This window comes from Euwallacea similis, chromosome 20 (genome assembly GCF_039881205.1).
Source record: "Euwallacea similis isolate ESF13 chromosome 20, ESF131.1, whole genome shotgun sequence".
NCBI classification, from domain to species: domain Eukaryota; kingdom Metazoa; phylum Arthropoda; class Insecta; order Coleoptera; family Curculionidae; genus Euwallacea; species Euwallacea similis.
In genome coordinates, this window is record NC_089628.1 from 794,514 (window position 1) to 808,539 (window position 14,026).

At 35.2% G+C, this 14,026-nt stretch overlaps 1 protein-coding gene across 1 annotated transcript in view; it reads right to left on the minus strand.

Annotated features, from left to right (window-relative positions):
* Positions 1–1,370: 1,370 nt before the first annotated feature.
* Positions 1,371–14,026, minus strand: part of LOC136415681 (junctional adhesion molecule 2A-like) — a 68,701-nt gene continuing 56,045 nt past the window's right edge. The window contains exons 5-7 of the mRNA XM_066400391.1: positions 4,036–4,169; positions 3,758–3,980; positions 1,371–2,334 (exon numbers count right to left, since the gene is read on the minus strand). Coding sequence (XP_066256488.1) covers positions 2,249–2,334; positions 3,758–3,980; positions 4,036–4,169 — 443 coding nt within the window. The 3' untranslated portion in view covers positions 1,371–2,248. The remainder of the gene's footprint in view (positions 2,335–3,757; positions 3,981–4,035; positions 4,170–14,026) is intronic.

The following is a 14,026-nucleotide window of genomic DNA, read 5'->3' on the forward strand; positions in this document are numbered from 1 at the left end:
GAGTGGAGAATACGAAAATTACATTAATTCCTACTCGTTCAGGGGATGAGGGCAAAGTTCTTTAATTACAACATGTATATATATTGTAATTATTTGACTTTGCGTCTATTACGATGTATAATTTATAATCTCTTGGCGGCGGTCGCTTTAAATTTCAAATGCACGCCGTCGGAAACGACAATAAGGTTCATGTTTCAGACGAGTATAATGTGTAATTTGCATCCCAGTGGTATTTGATTTTCGAGTTTAAACTTAAGATTAATGACTATTTTTTAAACCGCGGTCGATTATTCAGCAAAATTAGGTTTGCAACAAAGTTGCCGCACGAGTCGTATTTGACCATATCGATAATGCAGAGGTGGTAATTTAATAGGAGCATATTAACGAATTCCCGATTCAGTGCCATGCAAGTCACATATCACTGAATTTAGGATGCCAGACTGCGAACGTAGTTTCTAATTTAACCCATATTCCCCACGGAATATTGAGCCGACTATCAGCGCATTTAACAGCTACATGTGGAAATGTCAGTTAACGGGGATTGCTGAATCGTTTCTCTGAAATATTCATGCCCTCCTTATGCACCATGTCTCCGTATCATATTCAGCTACAGATTTCTAATGAAAACAAACGAGTTGTTGTTCGAAGGAGCAGCAAAATCGTCAAGGTAAATTATCCTTGAATCCAGAGAGGCTCGTAATTAAGAGCATTAATCAACGAACTAATATGCTACATCTGATTATGTTGTTTGTGGTCGGCCTCGAGTTAATGACAAGTGATTTGACAATGGAGGGTTCAAATGCATGCCGGATATGGGCCAAATTAGTAGCCACTCCGGAACTGTATGGGAAATAAGCTGCTTTGCATATGCACAGAGGTCTGGGGGGCTTTTTGAGTCAGCGCTATGTCAGGATAATTGGAGTTTGATAAGAGCATTTTGGAGAACGTCGTATAATGACTAATTTCCAAGGCAAGGCGGAGAAATTATTGATTTGCTTTGTTCTGAAGCAAGATTTGGATCGCATGATTAGAAATTTTTGATTTGGCCATATATTAATATATTTATTTTGTGTCCTTCAGTGCCTTCTAATATACGTGATATACATGGTATCCCAGATTTTATGTTCAAAACTTTTTTGGAAAATCCACTACACTTTCGTTAAGCCCTGGAAATTACGGCTTCTGGCGCAGTTTAAAGTAGGAATCTTATTACACAAATCTATACTTTTCATAACTGTTTACGTGAATACACAACCTTTCCTCAAATATTATTTCTACGAAAGGAGCTACATTTTTATTATTATTTCGGCAATTTTATGATCTCTAGAGTGAACTCTCAAATGAACACAAAGAAGAAATAAAACACACTGTGAATTTTAATGCACATCACACCTTTATTTTCAAGAAAATGTCCGCTGATGTGGAAAAACCCATAAACAACGATATAATAAAACTAAAAAACATTTTCGTTTACATTTTAGTCTAAAATGCCGTTTGTATATTATATACAGGTGCATAAAGCTTAATAAATTCTATATAATAATGTATATGGATATTTTATCTATAGTGGGAGAGAATTGCGCGTAGAGTTTTCTTATAGATTTTAGACACATATCACCCATAAAAATTTGAAATACCTCTTTCTCTAAATATAATAGATATGTATACATTATAATTAATCGCTTACTTAATGGCAAATTATAGTGTCAGTAATCACATAGATAATATGAAACTCAAATGAAGCGAAATTAACCTAATTAGCTATAAATTACCCTATCACAATGTCCTTGCTGGATCAGAGATTTACAATGTGTTATTCAGAATTTATATGTACAAGTTATCTCACATTCAGCTTTGTTGTTTAAAAAACGACTAACTTACCTAGTTTACTTGCTAATGGGACATGAAAGTCGAGAGTGCAAACACCTTAAGTGAAAAAGCCCTGCTAGTTTTATACTTTTATACATTCGATGGGGAAAGTTAGGACTAAAATTGTATGCTACAGGTGACTTTTCCTAGATTGTCGACAATATAAACTAATTCAATCAAAAGGACCTAAACAATGTTACATAACAATAATAATATATAAAAATATTACATCTTTACAATAAAGTTCTGTTTGTTCCTGGAATCATTTTCCTTGATACTGTGAATTTGCCTTTAAAACTTCTTTTAGGTTTTAACTTAAATTTTAGTCTTACGAGGAAATCACAATGAGTGAAAATAGTACCGAAGGGCAGTGGGAGATTCAGAGGGAGGGGAATATTACTATACTTAAAGTCAGCAGGGTAAGTAGGGTTGTGGCTTCTACGCTTGAGGATGACGAACTTTTTACTGAAACAAACAAAACTCATAGGTATAAAATTAAGTTGATTTTTTTAGAATAACTAGAAATACGTTCAGGCCAACTACGCGGTGATTCAATATGCTTTTTTTACACGTTTCCTAATGGTTCGTCCACAACTGCGGTGGACATAATTAAAGGCGATACAGGGTTATTCGGATCCACTGATTACAAGTGATATCTCGAAAATAGTAGGAGATGGGAAGTTGAAGCGATCCAAATACCAGCTGGCCACTTATGAACATTTCTGATATCTTGGATCAGGGTATGTAAGAAGGTTAACAATGTAGAAATCACCACTCACTGGAAAAAATCTGATTAAATTGCAGCTGAAAGAAATAAAGACAAAAAATTCAAGTTTTTTGTGGATATTGTGAGTGATATTCCATAAACTATCAATCGCTTTAGAAGCCCCAAAAACGAAAGTTGAAATATCCATTTTCCTTAGATATGGACTCGTCAATAAATAGAGGTCTTTCTATTAAAGCCTCAAGTCCTTATTAGTTTCTTCCTCATAGTTTTTGTACTTGTTGCCTCGTTCAAGGATTGAAAATCCATAAAATGTATAACGTTCCAGTCAAGTGAATGGAAACAATAATGGTTCAATTTTGGTCAGCACGAAATTGGAAATATCTCGAAAATTGTTAGAGATCGTGTAGAACTATGTATAGATTTATTTTATCTTGAGAGTAGTATAATCAAAAACATAATGTAACATGGCATCTCATTCATGAAAGTCTTGCGTTACAGGTAAAATACACTAACAGTTATTGCTTCCTTAAGTTCTCGTCGAGGGGCAGAGAAGTCGACTTCTATCGTCACCTCCGAGATTACCTCATCGCCTTTAATTATATCTTAAAAATCTTCTTTTATATTGATTTACTGCACAAACTTAGAAAATTATTTTAGGTTTGTATTCTACTGAAAACGTCCGGATGAATACACTAAATGAACTACCAGCAACCTCTTCAATTTACAACACTTCAAAATATTCGAAATAAACAGACTTATCTAAAAGAGCATTGTGTCTCGAAACTCCGAGACTGAACTTTACTTAATTACTCTTTCGCTTTTCTTTTAATCTCGTTAATGTTTGAATTAAATAATCCTTTAGGCTTTAGAATTCTTGATGCCCAAATAAATTAACTGCCGAGGGCGACCTTATACATTATTTGCTCGCTCATTCCTAGTGTATGAAGATAAATTAGATGTAATTGCAAAGCTCTGGACTTACGAAAGCTCTGCGAAACATGAGGAAGTCTAGTTCTGGAAATAACTTCCCCGGGAGTGATCTTTCTCAATTAAAAACGCCATTAAATAAAATACTTCGGAGGTTGCCAATTAGACTAAAAGTTGAAGTTTTAATTGGATATTGATAATTACCCTGGAGAGAAAGATTTTTATCTGGCTTACCGAGTAAAAGGGCATGTCTCATATCCCTCACAGGCAGGCTGTGCACTACAGTCTCACTATCGTCACTGAAAACTGGCAATATCGAAGCAACGCATTTGATTTTCATGGATCCCCCCAGAAAATGGCGATTGCTAAGGTTAAACCTAAGTCCTAAAGTTGCAGTTACCAAGCCCTTTGCATGGTGTTCCTCTGGATAATTTATCAGTGCCTCCGGTTTCTGAATCTGCAAATAATTGTCCAGTTCTATTTACTGTTGAAGATCGTTTCGAAAAACAAACCTGTTGCTCGTTGATGTACCAATGAAGAACTGAAGCTGGTCTACTCCGACCAGAGGTGCAGTTGAGGTTGATTTCGTCTCCTATATTGTACTGTGCGTCCATGCCTGTGATTATGGGATCTTCATTCGGAAGGGCTGCAACAAAATGATTGCAAATTTAGTGCTTTCTAGTTAAACTTAAAAGAGGGAATTTAATTTATTTTCATAAAATTCTCATAAGCTCTTTTCTAAAAGGGAAGGAGATAAAAAGGTTTCGATATTTTTAAGTATGATGAAAAGATGTGGAAGTTAATAAATATAATTGGAGTGGGTGCTTCGAAAAGCCAGTTTAAAGCAAAATATTGGAGCAAATCCGATTAAATAAGTCGAGGAAATGGAATCATAAAATATTGTACTGTGTATCTAGTAGGAAAAGTAACATATTCCCCGACGACGATATAAACTGATAGATGAAGTGCAGCCAACTGTATCAAGCATCAGTGGCCGAGAATACGATTTTCCTACGAGATGCACATAACATTTTTTATGCCATTCAAAATTAATTTTAGTCGTGTACATCTGGGACATCTATTAGGAGATCAGCCAGCCGTGTTGGAACATTTTGCAGATTTTTTTATATTTCCCTGATTGTGAAGCGATGGATATTTCCAGCTGCGTATGCGCAAAACCTGGAATTACCTGATAATTGACTAAACACAAGAAATTAATGTGAAAAAATCAACTTCTGAAGAAAATTAAAAGAGTGAAAATAGGAAAAACTTTGAACGCTCGGGTCTCCCGGTCGGAACTGCGAAGCGGCGAAACTCGCAACGGAGACAAGGAGAAAATGCAAATGATGACAAATCGTATACACCGAACAAGCGATTTAGAATTTGGAGCATATAATACAGGGTGTTTCCTAAACATACGGCGCAAATTTAAAGAGATATTCCATTAAGCCTTACAGTTCTTGAGACATTTGTTCTATATATGGAAATTGGTAAAAAACTAATCTTCTGTATCTCAAACACATGTCATAAGTCAAAATAAGGTTTTCCATCGAGTGTTAGTATAAGGTAAGTCACCCTGTATAGAGTAAAAAGGAAAATTCCAATTATCTTAAATATATGCCACCGAGAATATTATTTCCTTAAAGCCCTTGTAAATCATCAATTAGCAAACTTCTTGCGGACTAAACGATCTTTATCCCGAAAGAAAGAAAGTCAATGAAAATGATATCCCGCCGAAAATCGTCTACAATAAATTAAAAGTTCCACGAAATAAAGTTCTCGAAATACTTTCAAACTTTTCATTTTAAGTTGTAACCATAGTAAACTTTTCTCATCAGGTAAAACAGCTCGTTTTTGCTTTTTGTATATCTTTCGCAGCTAAAAACGGATTCCATAAATTTCTCTAAGTTCTGACAGCTATTCGGGCCGCATATTATTATCTCGACCGATTCACCCGGCAGTGAGACTTCCGCTATATTTTACCAACTTTTCCGAAGATTGTTTGCAATTACACTTAAACGCACGCATACTCAACATTTGAATAACACAAAGTAGTCTATGTACCCCTAAAAACCCATAAAATTTTAAGTACGTTCTCACCGGCGTGGAATTGAACAAAGCAAACAGGGTTTCGTGTAAAAGTCGATTGTATTTCATGTCACACGACGTTATTAACCCTGAGAATGACCGATCATTCCACTTTATGTTTCGTATCAGTAAAATCGAGTGACCACGCAAGCCTTCCCACCCCGAATAATCCCTACCTTCCATGTAATAACGCATTATTTTTGCATTAGCAGTAGGTGTCAAAGGGTTTTGTACGACACTGTATAAGGGTTGGCTGCCCCACGCGGACTTATCCATATTTCGGGGTGATGAGGGTCCCGACTTTTTGAATAGCCGGCTTTTTGTTTCCTCAGTTCATTTTTAAAATTTCTTTGACTAACGTGCGTAATGCCTGCAGAAAATGGGATTAGGGTTTTAATTAGTTATCTTGAGGGTTTAATCAGTTTTAAAAAGTTTTGGGGCTGATATCAAGGTGGGCAGGGTATTGTGAATTCGATTTACGGAGAGACTGTATTATACCAATCTTTTTCTTAAGGCAATGAAAACTTAAAAAAACTGTTAAAAAAAATTTAGACACTCCCTTGCGATAGCTTGAACTAATTATTTACGTTTTCATCAACTCTCTCATTAATATTTAAAACACTTTAATATTAAATTATGATTTAATACAATAATTTTTTTTTGCAAAAAAATAGGCAAGAAAATCTCGACGGCGTTATTGTAAAAGCAATGTAATTTGAATTTTAATTGAACTAGGTAGAATTGAGAAAAGCTTTTCGGCAAGAGGGGGTCTATGTTTAGACTTAAAAAAATTGACCTTTTGCGTAATCTGAAACAATTAAATGCTCCTTTTAACAGCGCACATCGCATAAAAAATTATAATCCTGAAACAAGTAATAGCGGGAGTAAGCGCCCATTGAAAACGACATTTTTAGTTGCTTTTTTAATTTAGTTTTAGCTCAGGCAGTTAATTTGTCGTCTTTTGCCAACCAATTTAATTGCAATACCTACACTATTACAAATTCTCGCTTACATAGATTTTTTATTAAAACTTATTTATGAAATAAGTACGAAATATGAGGTTTTATGAGATCTATCAGTTTATAGGTGAGTCCATAAAGGAATGGGTCAGACTTGGACTGCCAATACTTGTTTATTCTAGTTTGCGGTATCGAATAAAGTTATTTAATACACGTAGAAAGTATTTGGCTGTTATATTCGCCCAATCTCGAAAACGTCATAAATTATTAATGACACAATTTTTCTACTAAGGATAATAACTGTTGTTCTGAGGGCTAAAACTTTAACACACCCAGAACTTTTCGAGGAATAACATACATTCATTTTACACAATTTATTTCCACATATAACTTCAAGGAACATTTTAATTAGACTCATTTTTCCATACACCTCTGAACTGGATAGAAAAATTTGCAAATGTCCTAAATCTATTTACTGCATGTTAACTAGTTTTTCCACTTCTCAATTTAACATGCTAATTATTGTAGGTATTGAATGACTGCGAAGTATGTTTTGCGACCATTCTGAAAAACGGCGGAAAAACAGGTTAATTATGACATGCATAAAGTCCATTATTTACCTAGCGAGTTAATCGGCCACAATGTCGTCATCATCCCTTGCAGTTTTATTTATGGCTGCCATGGAAATGCATGTCAAATGAAACATCACGATGTATGTGATGGTTTCAAACGTTTTGTTTTTTCTGCTTAGGATTTATTTATGCTTAATTTAGGCAATTTGTCGAAATTTTATAAAATCTGATATATGCGTATGCGCTCCGCGGTGAAATGCTTCAGACCCTCTCGTCTCCAAACTTGGCTTTCGGGTCATAATAATGTACTTCACGGCCTTGGTGTATAATACAGTATTTTTGTTACATGAAATATCTAAAATTTGAACAACGTCAATCTTACAAGTTTTCATTGAGACAAATTTAAGTTTCTCTTATATCCTTCCCCGAAGGAATTTACAGTAAGGTCAGAATAAGACACTCCTTATGAAATATTTTTCCATCATTTATCTGTGCATTTTTCCAAGGACTTGAAATGTAATGCTCGCGTATTTCAAGGGGTTAACATATGGAAGACAGCGAAAGTAAATTAGAAACAACTTTGAGGAAATAAATTTATAAATAGAAAGATTTCGTGTTCCGGAACAAACCTAACGTGAAAAGTTATCACTAAAATTTATTACGGGAATCTTTATAGCTGAAGAATTTATAACCACAGGGAATACGCCCAGCTCGCTAAGAAGTTTTGTTTCTGCTTTACGGTCGTTTTTTACTATCGCGCTAATTCCGCCTTAAAAATATTAATGTCCCAGTCTATACCCTCCCTCATGAATGAACGTTTTGTACAAAACCAGTCACGTGTTCAAGGAACTTTCCTAGGAATCATTTATTTATAAGCCAGACAGCAGAATTCCCCATAAATTTTCTACCCCGGCCTAAAATTCCTAATAATAAATTAGAATAATAATCTTGTCCGTTCGTGTGCAAAGGTAAGCAGCCGCTTTCCAGACTTGGTAATAAAACAGCTTGCTTTATTGTGGTCATTTGATAAGTGCGAGAACTGTATGACAGTCACGCGAACTTGGAAAATATAGTACATTCAGGTCTGTCCTTAGACCCCTATTTTTGTCATTGTAAATGATTAGCGTTACTTGCAGCTTTTAGGAAAAGCTGTCGTTTTTCCTAAATAAAGGAAAAATTTGAATATAAGGCCTTTGCCCTTAATTTCAGACACCAATTTCCAAAACTCGTCTGATGTCGCCCTGAACTTCTGTGAAAATACTACTTCTTGTTATTACAATCACCACACCTTGATACTCCTAAACAATCAAATATTGAGAGGGAAATTCATTTAATTAATAATCATCGTACCATTTTAACTTGAGAGTAACGTTTTGAGTACCAATGTGCTTTACTACACTACTAGAAAGGCAATAGTAAGACTATATAGTGATTCTAGAATCTAGTGAGGACCCATTGACTTATGATACTCCTCTTTCAGCACTTTTGAATATGACGTAAACACTGATAAATGATCAATATTGAGTCTGATAAATTGGCCAGCTCTCAACCTAAACCTTCTAAAATCGCTAGTTCCATTTATCTCTCATAAAAAATACGCTCAGTAATATTGAAAGTTCCCCCGTGAAAGTTGCCTTCAAAACTTTTCTAATCAGAGGAAAACCTCTATTTTGTACACCTTTTCTTCTTTAGCGCCCCGTAATGACCATGAGCAAACTTTTTCAAGAAGATCTATTTAAAACCGTTTTGAGGTTGATGACTGAGTTCGTTAGATGGATTTGCCCAACATCATTCATCTAACTCACAATAATTGAAACGTCTAATTTCCCTTCCTGTTCAAACTTTTCATTCCATAAAAAGATCCAGACTGTAAACTGGCAAGATAATGGGCGAATTTCCCGTTTGAAGACGGAAATAAAGAAGTAGGTCCCTTGACGTCTATAGGACAGGAAAACCCTTGTATTGTAAGCTAATTAACGCTTTTGTGTTCGTTTTTCCCTTGGAAAGGAGGCCGGAAAATTGAGTCAATAGGTACTCGTAATTATTTAAAGAAAAGAAATGTTCCTTAGCCCTTTTTCTTCTTTGTGGTTTTCATTTAGAGATTAAATTTTAAAGTGATAAATTTACCTTTTTAGATGCTCCCACAAATAATTGTAAGTTCAAATTAGTTAACACCAACATACACCATTAAACTGAAGCTACTCAGCTCTATTTTTGCCCGCAACTTAACCCACATTAGATATTTACTCTTTTCAAAGTTCCATCCCTCTAATGACCGCTTTAACATCGCGGAAAGAGCAGTTTTACTGCTAAAATACAAAACTAAAATTTCCGAGTGTTTAACGGTTATGCACAATTGCTTTGCAGAACAACTTTGGTCCATCCTTAATGAGGTTGGCTCCTAATAGGTCCTAATAGGGTGGTCCAAATTATGGAAGAGGCACAAGATTGAATAAAATATTATCTCCCTAAGATCGTATTATGTAAGTGTGCTCAAGCACAGATAATAAATACGGCTCTAATCGCAAGATATACGAGAACTACATTTCTTGGAGATATGTGACCTGTAGCGTGGTATTGTATATTTCTTAAAGGGAAGTTTCTATTTATTTCCCATCAACATCATTTCAAGCATTTTTTGTAAAGTCTAAACTGGAAAAAATGGCCAAAATACGTATACAAACAGATAGCAGAACAGAAGGTTAATACCACCACTGGAGATTAAAAGCAGGTCCATTCATGTTGCTTTATTCTGTTGAGTTTTACCAGCGGGCACACTTGTCATTATTTGAGCTTTATCATTAAGCTGGCCTCGTTCATCTCTTCACTGGCCCAATGCACAAATGTCTCTCACCTCTGGTCATCTACATTCATATTGGATAAATGCTTATCCAAAGAGGTTCTTTTTTTCGGAAAAAAAGCTTTTACATCAGTTTCTATTTTGCGACAGAGCCTTCTGGACGGATTCTTTGAAAAGAAGCTTGGAAGTTAAGTTAGAGTTCGAGAACAACGTCCTGACATAAAAGATCTAGTTGATATATTTCTATCAGGAATGAAAACTTAGATAGCAAATATTCGTAGGCTATTAGACCAGGACAAAGCGGGACGGAATAAGGAGTTGTGAAATCAACACTTTGAAACTACTTTGCATTGCTTCTAGTTCTCTGTCCGATTCGGCATTGCTTTCCACCGCAAGCCATTTGCACTTGAAATTGCAAACAAACTTTACACTTTTTTAGGTGTAATTTACATATTCAACACAGTGAAGGCGTTCGCATCTAAATAAATAACTAACAAGACTCTTCTCAGCAGTTTCTTGTTTAGCATGCTGTTGGAGTCGGTTCTAGAGCCAAAGGCACGCAGCTTCTTCGTAGAACATGGCCCATATATTATTAAACAGCTTTATTTGGATTTAAATTCGCTCTTAATGGTCGTATGGTATTTGTGGCCCAAGGCAGCTTAAAGTCGAAAGAACTGCCATTACGTTTCGGAGCGGTTAAATTAAGCGTGCATATGGAAGTCGAAAGAGTGTTTCTGTGTGGCAGACTGCATATTTTTACATTACGGGCCTGTAATGGAAACCAAATACGTGGTGTTTGCACAGTTAAGCACTCAATTTGGCCTCCTGGGGAGGGTAGGGGGGCAAAGGCGGATATATATGTGCGATTTTTCCGATTCTTGAGTTGCAGAATATATGATGTGTCCCTCTATAGGTGAAATGAGTGAGGGAGGTAAAGGGTGAACAATTGTCGATTTGAATTATTCTTTTCAGGGATTGAGCCTTGATTGATTAAAGCAGGATGCCAGTTTTGGAGAATCAAGCACGTGTTGGAAATTTTCGTTTTTTTTTCTTTATTTTGACAAATGAAGAGCCCGATTTCTTAACAACGGTTTTGATTTCGTAACTAGTTACATAATGAACTCAGATACCTTGATAACCCAGTAAACGATTGAGATGAGGAACGACTATGGTTAACGTAATTTGACAGATACGCGGCATAAATTCAAACTTCTGCCTTTTTGGCTATCACTAATTCTCTAATTTTTTTAATCAGCATGAAGAAAGCGCCAAGATGCCTCACCATTTTGAACCATCCTGAACAAATGCCACCATTTCTAAGGCGTAGAAAAGCCCTTCTAGTGACTTGATCATTTGATGGCAGAACCACTCTAACTATACTACTTTCTTTCCACACGTTTTTTATATTTTAACCTTATAGATCCATCTACTTGACACACTGTATATTTCGAAATTACTGACTGTAATGGAAACCAAATACATCGTGTTTGCACAGTTAAGCTCCCAATTTTTCCTGCAGGTACGGACGTACAATTTTTCGATATCTTGTGTCCTGGTATTGCAATGCTATAAACAAGGGATTTAAAGTATAGTTCTCGAGATATTTGCTTCAAAAATACCAGAAGCTTAATTAATACTCCCATATAGTCTGGTGGATTTCTGGGATTTAAACCTACAAAATTAAACTCCTTTCAACCGTCATTAGTAATTTAAAATGAATTGGCCTCATTAAAGATTGACCAAAGTTATTCTGCGGAGAAGTTGTGCATAGACACTAAATTGAAGGAAACTTGCGGCAATTTTGCATTTTAGTTTTCAAGCTGCGGATTTCGCGAAGTGAAACTGTCATTAGGAGAATGAAATTTTAAATAGAGGAAATATTTAATGAGCTTGGGGCTATACCTAACTCAAAAGCCATTAATATAATAATACCCTAAAATGTTGGTTTGCTAAAATTTTAGCAATGCTTTTAGGTTATAGAGAAGGCAATTTTTAAAATGAGCATAGATTTAAATCTAAATTGTTTGCGTATTTAGCTGGCGTTTGCCTCCAAATGGCCGTTTCCCCGCATAAAACTAATGAAATCTTTGTTTGAATTTCATAGTGGAACATTAAAACGTGCTTTCAACTGTTGCAAAATGCCACTCTTTATTAAAAATATTTACCTATATATTTTCGCTAATTGCATTAAGCAGATCTCTTGCTTTAAATTTTAATTTCAAATCTGGAGTTACTGAAAAATTTGGGTCTAACGACAAACAGAGTGGATTCGTTTTTTTAAATAATTACATTTATTGACTTAATTCCCCGGCAGTCTTTGTAGCGAAAAGAAAAAACATCAAAAAAGTGTTAATTAGCTTAGGATACTAGGATTTTCTGTTCTGTAAACGGCAAGGGAACTACTTTATTCCGGCTTCAAAGGAGAAATTTGCCCATTATCTTGGGAGTTTATAGTCTGGCTCCTGCTACAGAATGGGAGGTCATTCATATTACAGAGGTTTTCATGGCGAAGGGAAACTAGAGATTTCAATTTTGCATGCATAATTTCAGAAAATTCAACTTATATCGATTTAATATAAATTTTAGTTTATTTTTCACAGTACGAAGACTAACAAGCCTCACAGGCTCACTAGCTTCACTTTGATCTAGGTACCGCGTATTTTCTAAAGTTCGCGGAAGTCTAGACTTTCGTAATTCTAGTTAATTAATGAAGTATTAGGGAGGTAAACTGAAGTCAAAATTAAATGGATATTTTCTTAGAAGTAACAGTTGTGTATTCTTTCGTACCGCATTTGCTCTAAGGTGTCCAATATTTTATTGTTGGAGATCGAGATGCATTGGTCTTCTCTGATTAACATCAAGCACACTAAACGTTTACTATTTTCTTTTAGAAATGCGATGTTAGTGCAGGTTTATTCAACGAACATATTTGACCTATGAAATTCTCTATATTGAATATAATTTGGTGTTCTTTAATTCTCTTTTTTAAAGGTCTAGTGGTTTCGCCAATATGCAGTTTCTCAAGAGAGAGAGAGAGTGAACAAAAATTCATGCGAGAAATAAAAGATTTTCCATGAAAGAAAGTGAAAAAAGTTCACGTGACAAATTTTGTGTTAGCGAAACCCGTAGACCTATAGAAAAGAAAATTAAAGAACACGAAAATTAGAATTTCATAGGACAATTATATGCCGACACGCCATTGATAATAGTCACATATTTAAAAGCGTGAAGTGTATATATTTTACTTAGTAAAAACCGGTGTGTGGTCTCTTGGGTCTCTTGTTCAGTTCGCACGAGGTCAACCTCGGACTCTTAAAAAAAATCTAAACCCTAACAAATTTCACAAAGTTAATCACCAACACAAACAAGAACTTTATTAATAAGGGGCAAGTTAAATTAGATAGTATGATCCAACACCATTCAATTAAGTTCTATTAATTTTAGTTTTTATAATAGTTTTTCCTAAGTTTTGAAGACGGTAACAGATTTGTCACCAAAACATTAACAAGGGTTTTCGTCCGAGCCCTTATTAAATAGTTTGTTATTCTCAGTTGGTTTTGACTGAGAATGGTTTGCGATAATAGCACTCCAACAACCCTTATTTGTGTATGCCGAGTGTGAGGCGTTTTTATAAAACAAGATAAAAGAAGTAACAAAATCATGTTTAGTGCAAAAAAAGGTAAACTGGTTATTTAAAAAAAAAAAAAAAAGTTGGAACATCGATTTGATTACTTTACTTGGATGGAAACGATATTGCACCATTCAAACATGAAATTTCACATAAATACCAACTTTCAAATGGATTCAGAGCATAAGGATCATTAGTTAGTAAAATCTCTATGACAGATATCGGCTCTTCGAGAAGACTCAACGATCACTGTCAGTAGCGGAGGCAGCGGCAACAAGCAGCTTCAAAATTGCCAGACATTATGTTCCGCGAATCTAGCGTTTGTGAAAAATTACTTTGTGAGATGTCTCCCGCATGTTTCCGAGCCTCTTTGAACGTCTTTAATAAACTGTACCAATATTAGAAGAGACGCTCCTAGGAATTTCCAGTTAATTAAGCATTTCCAGGATATATTTT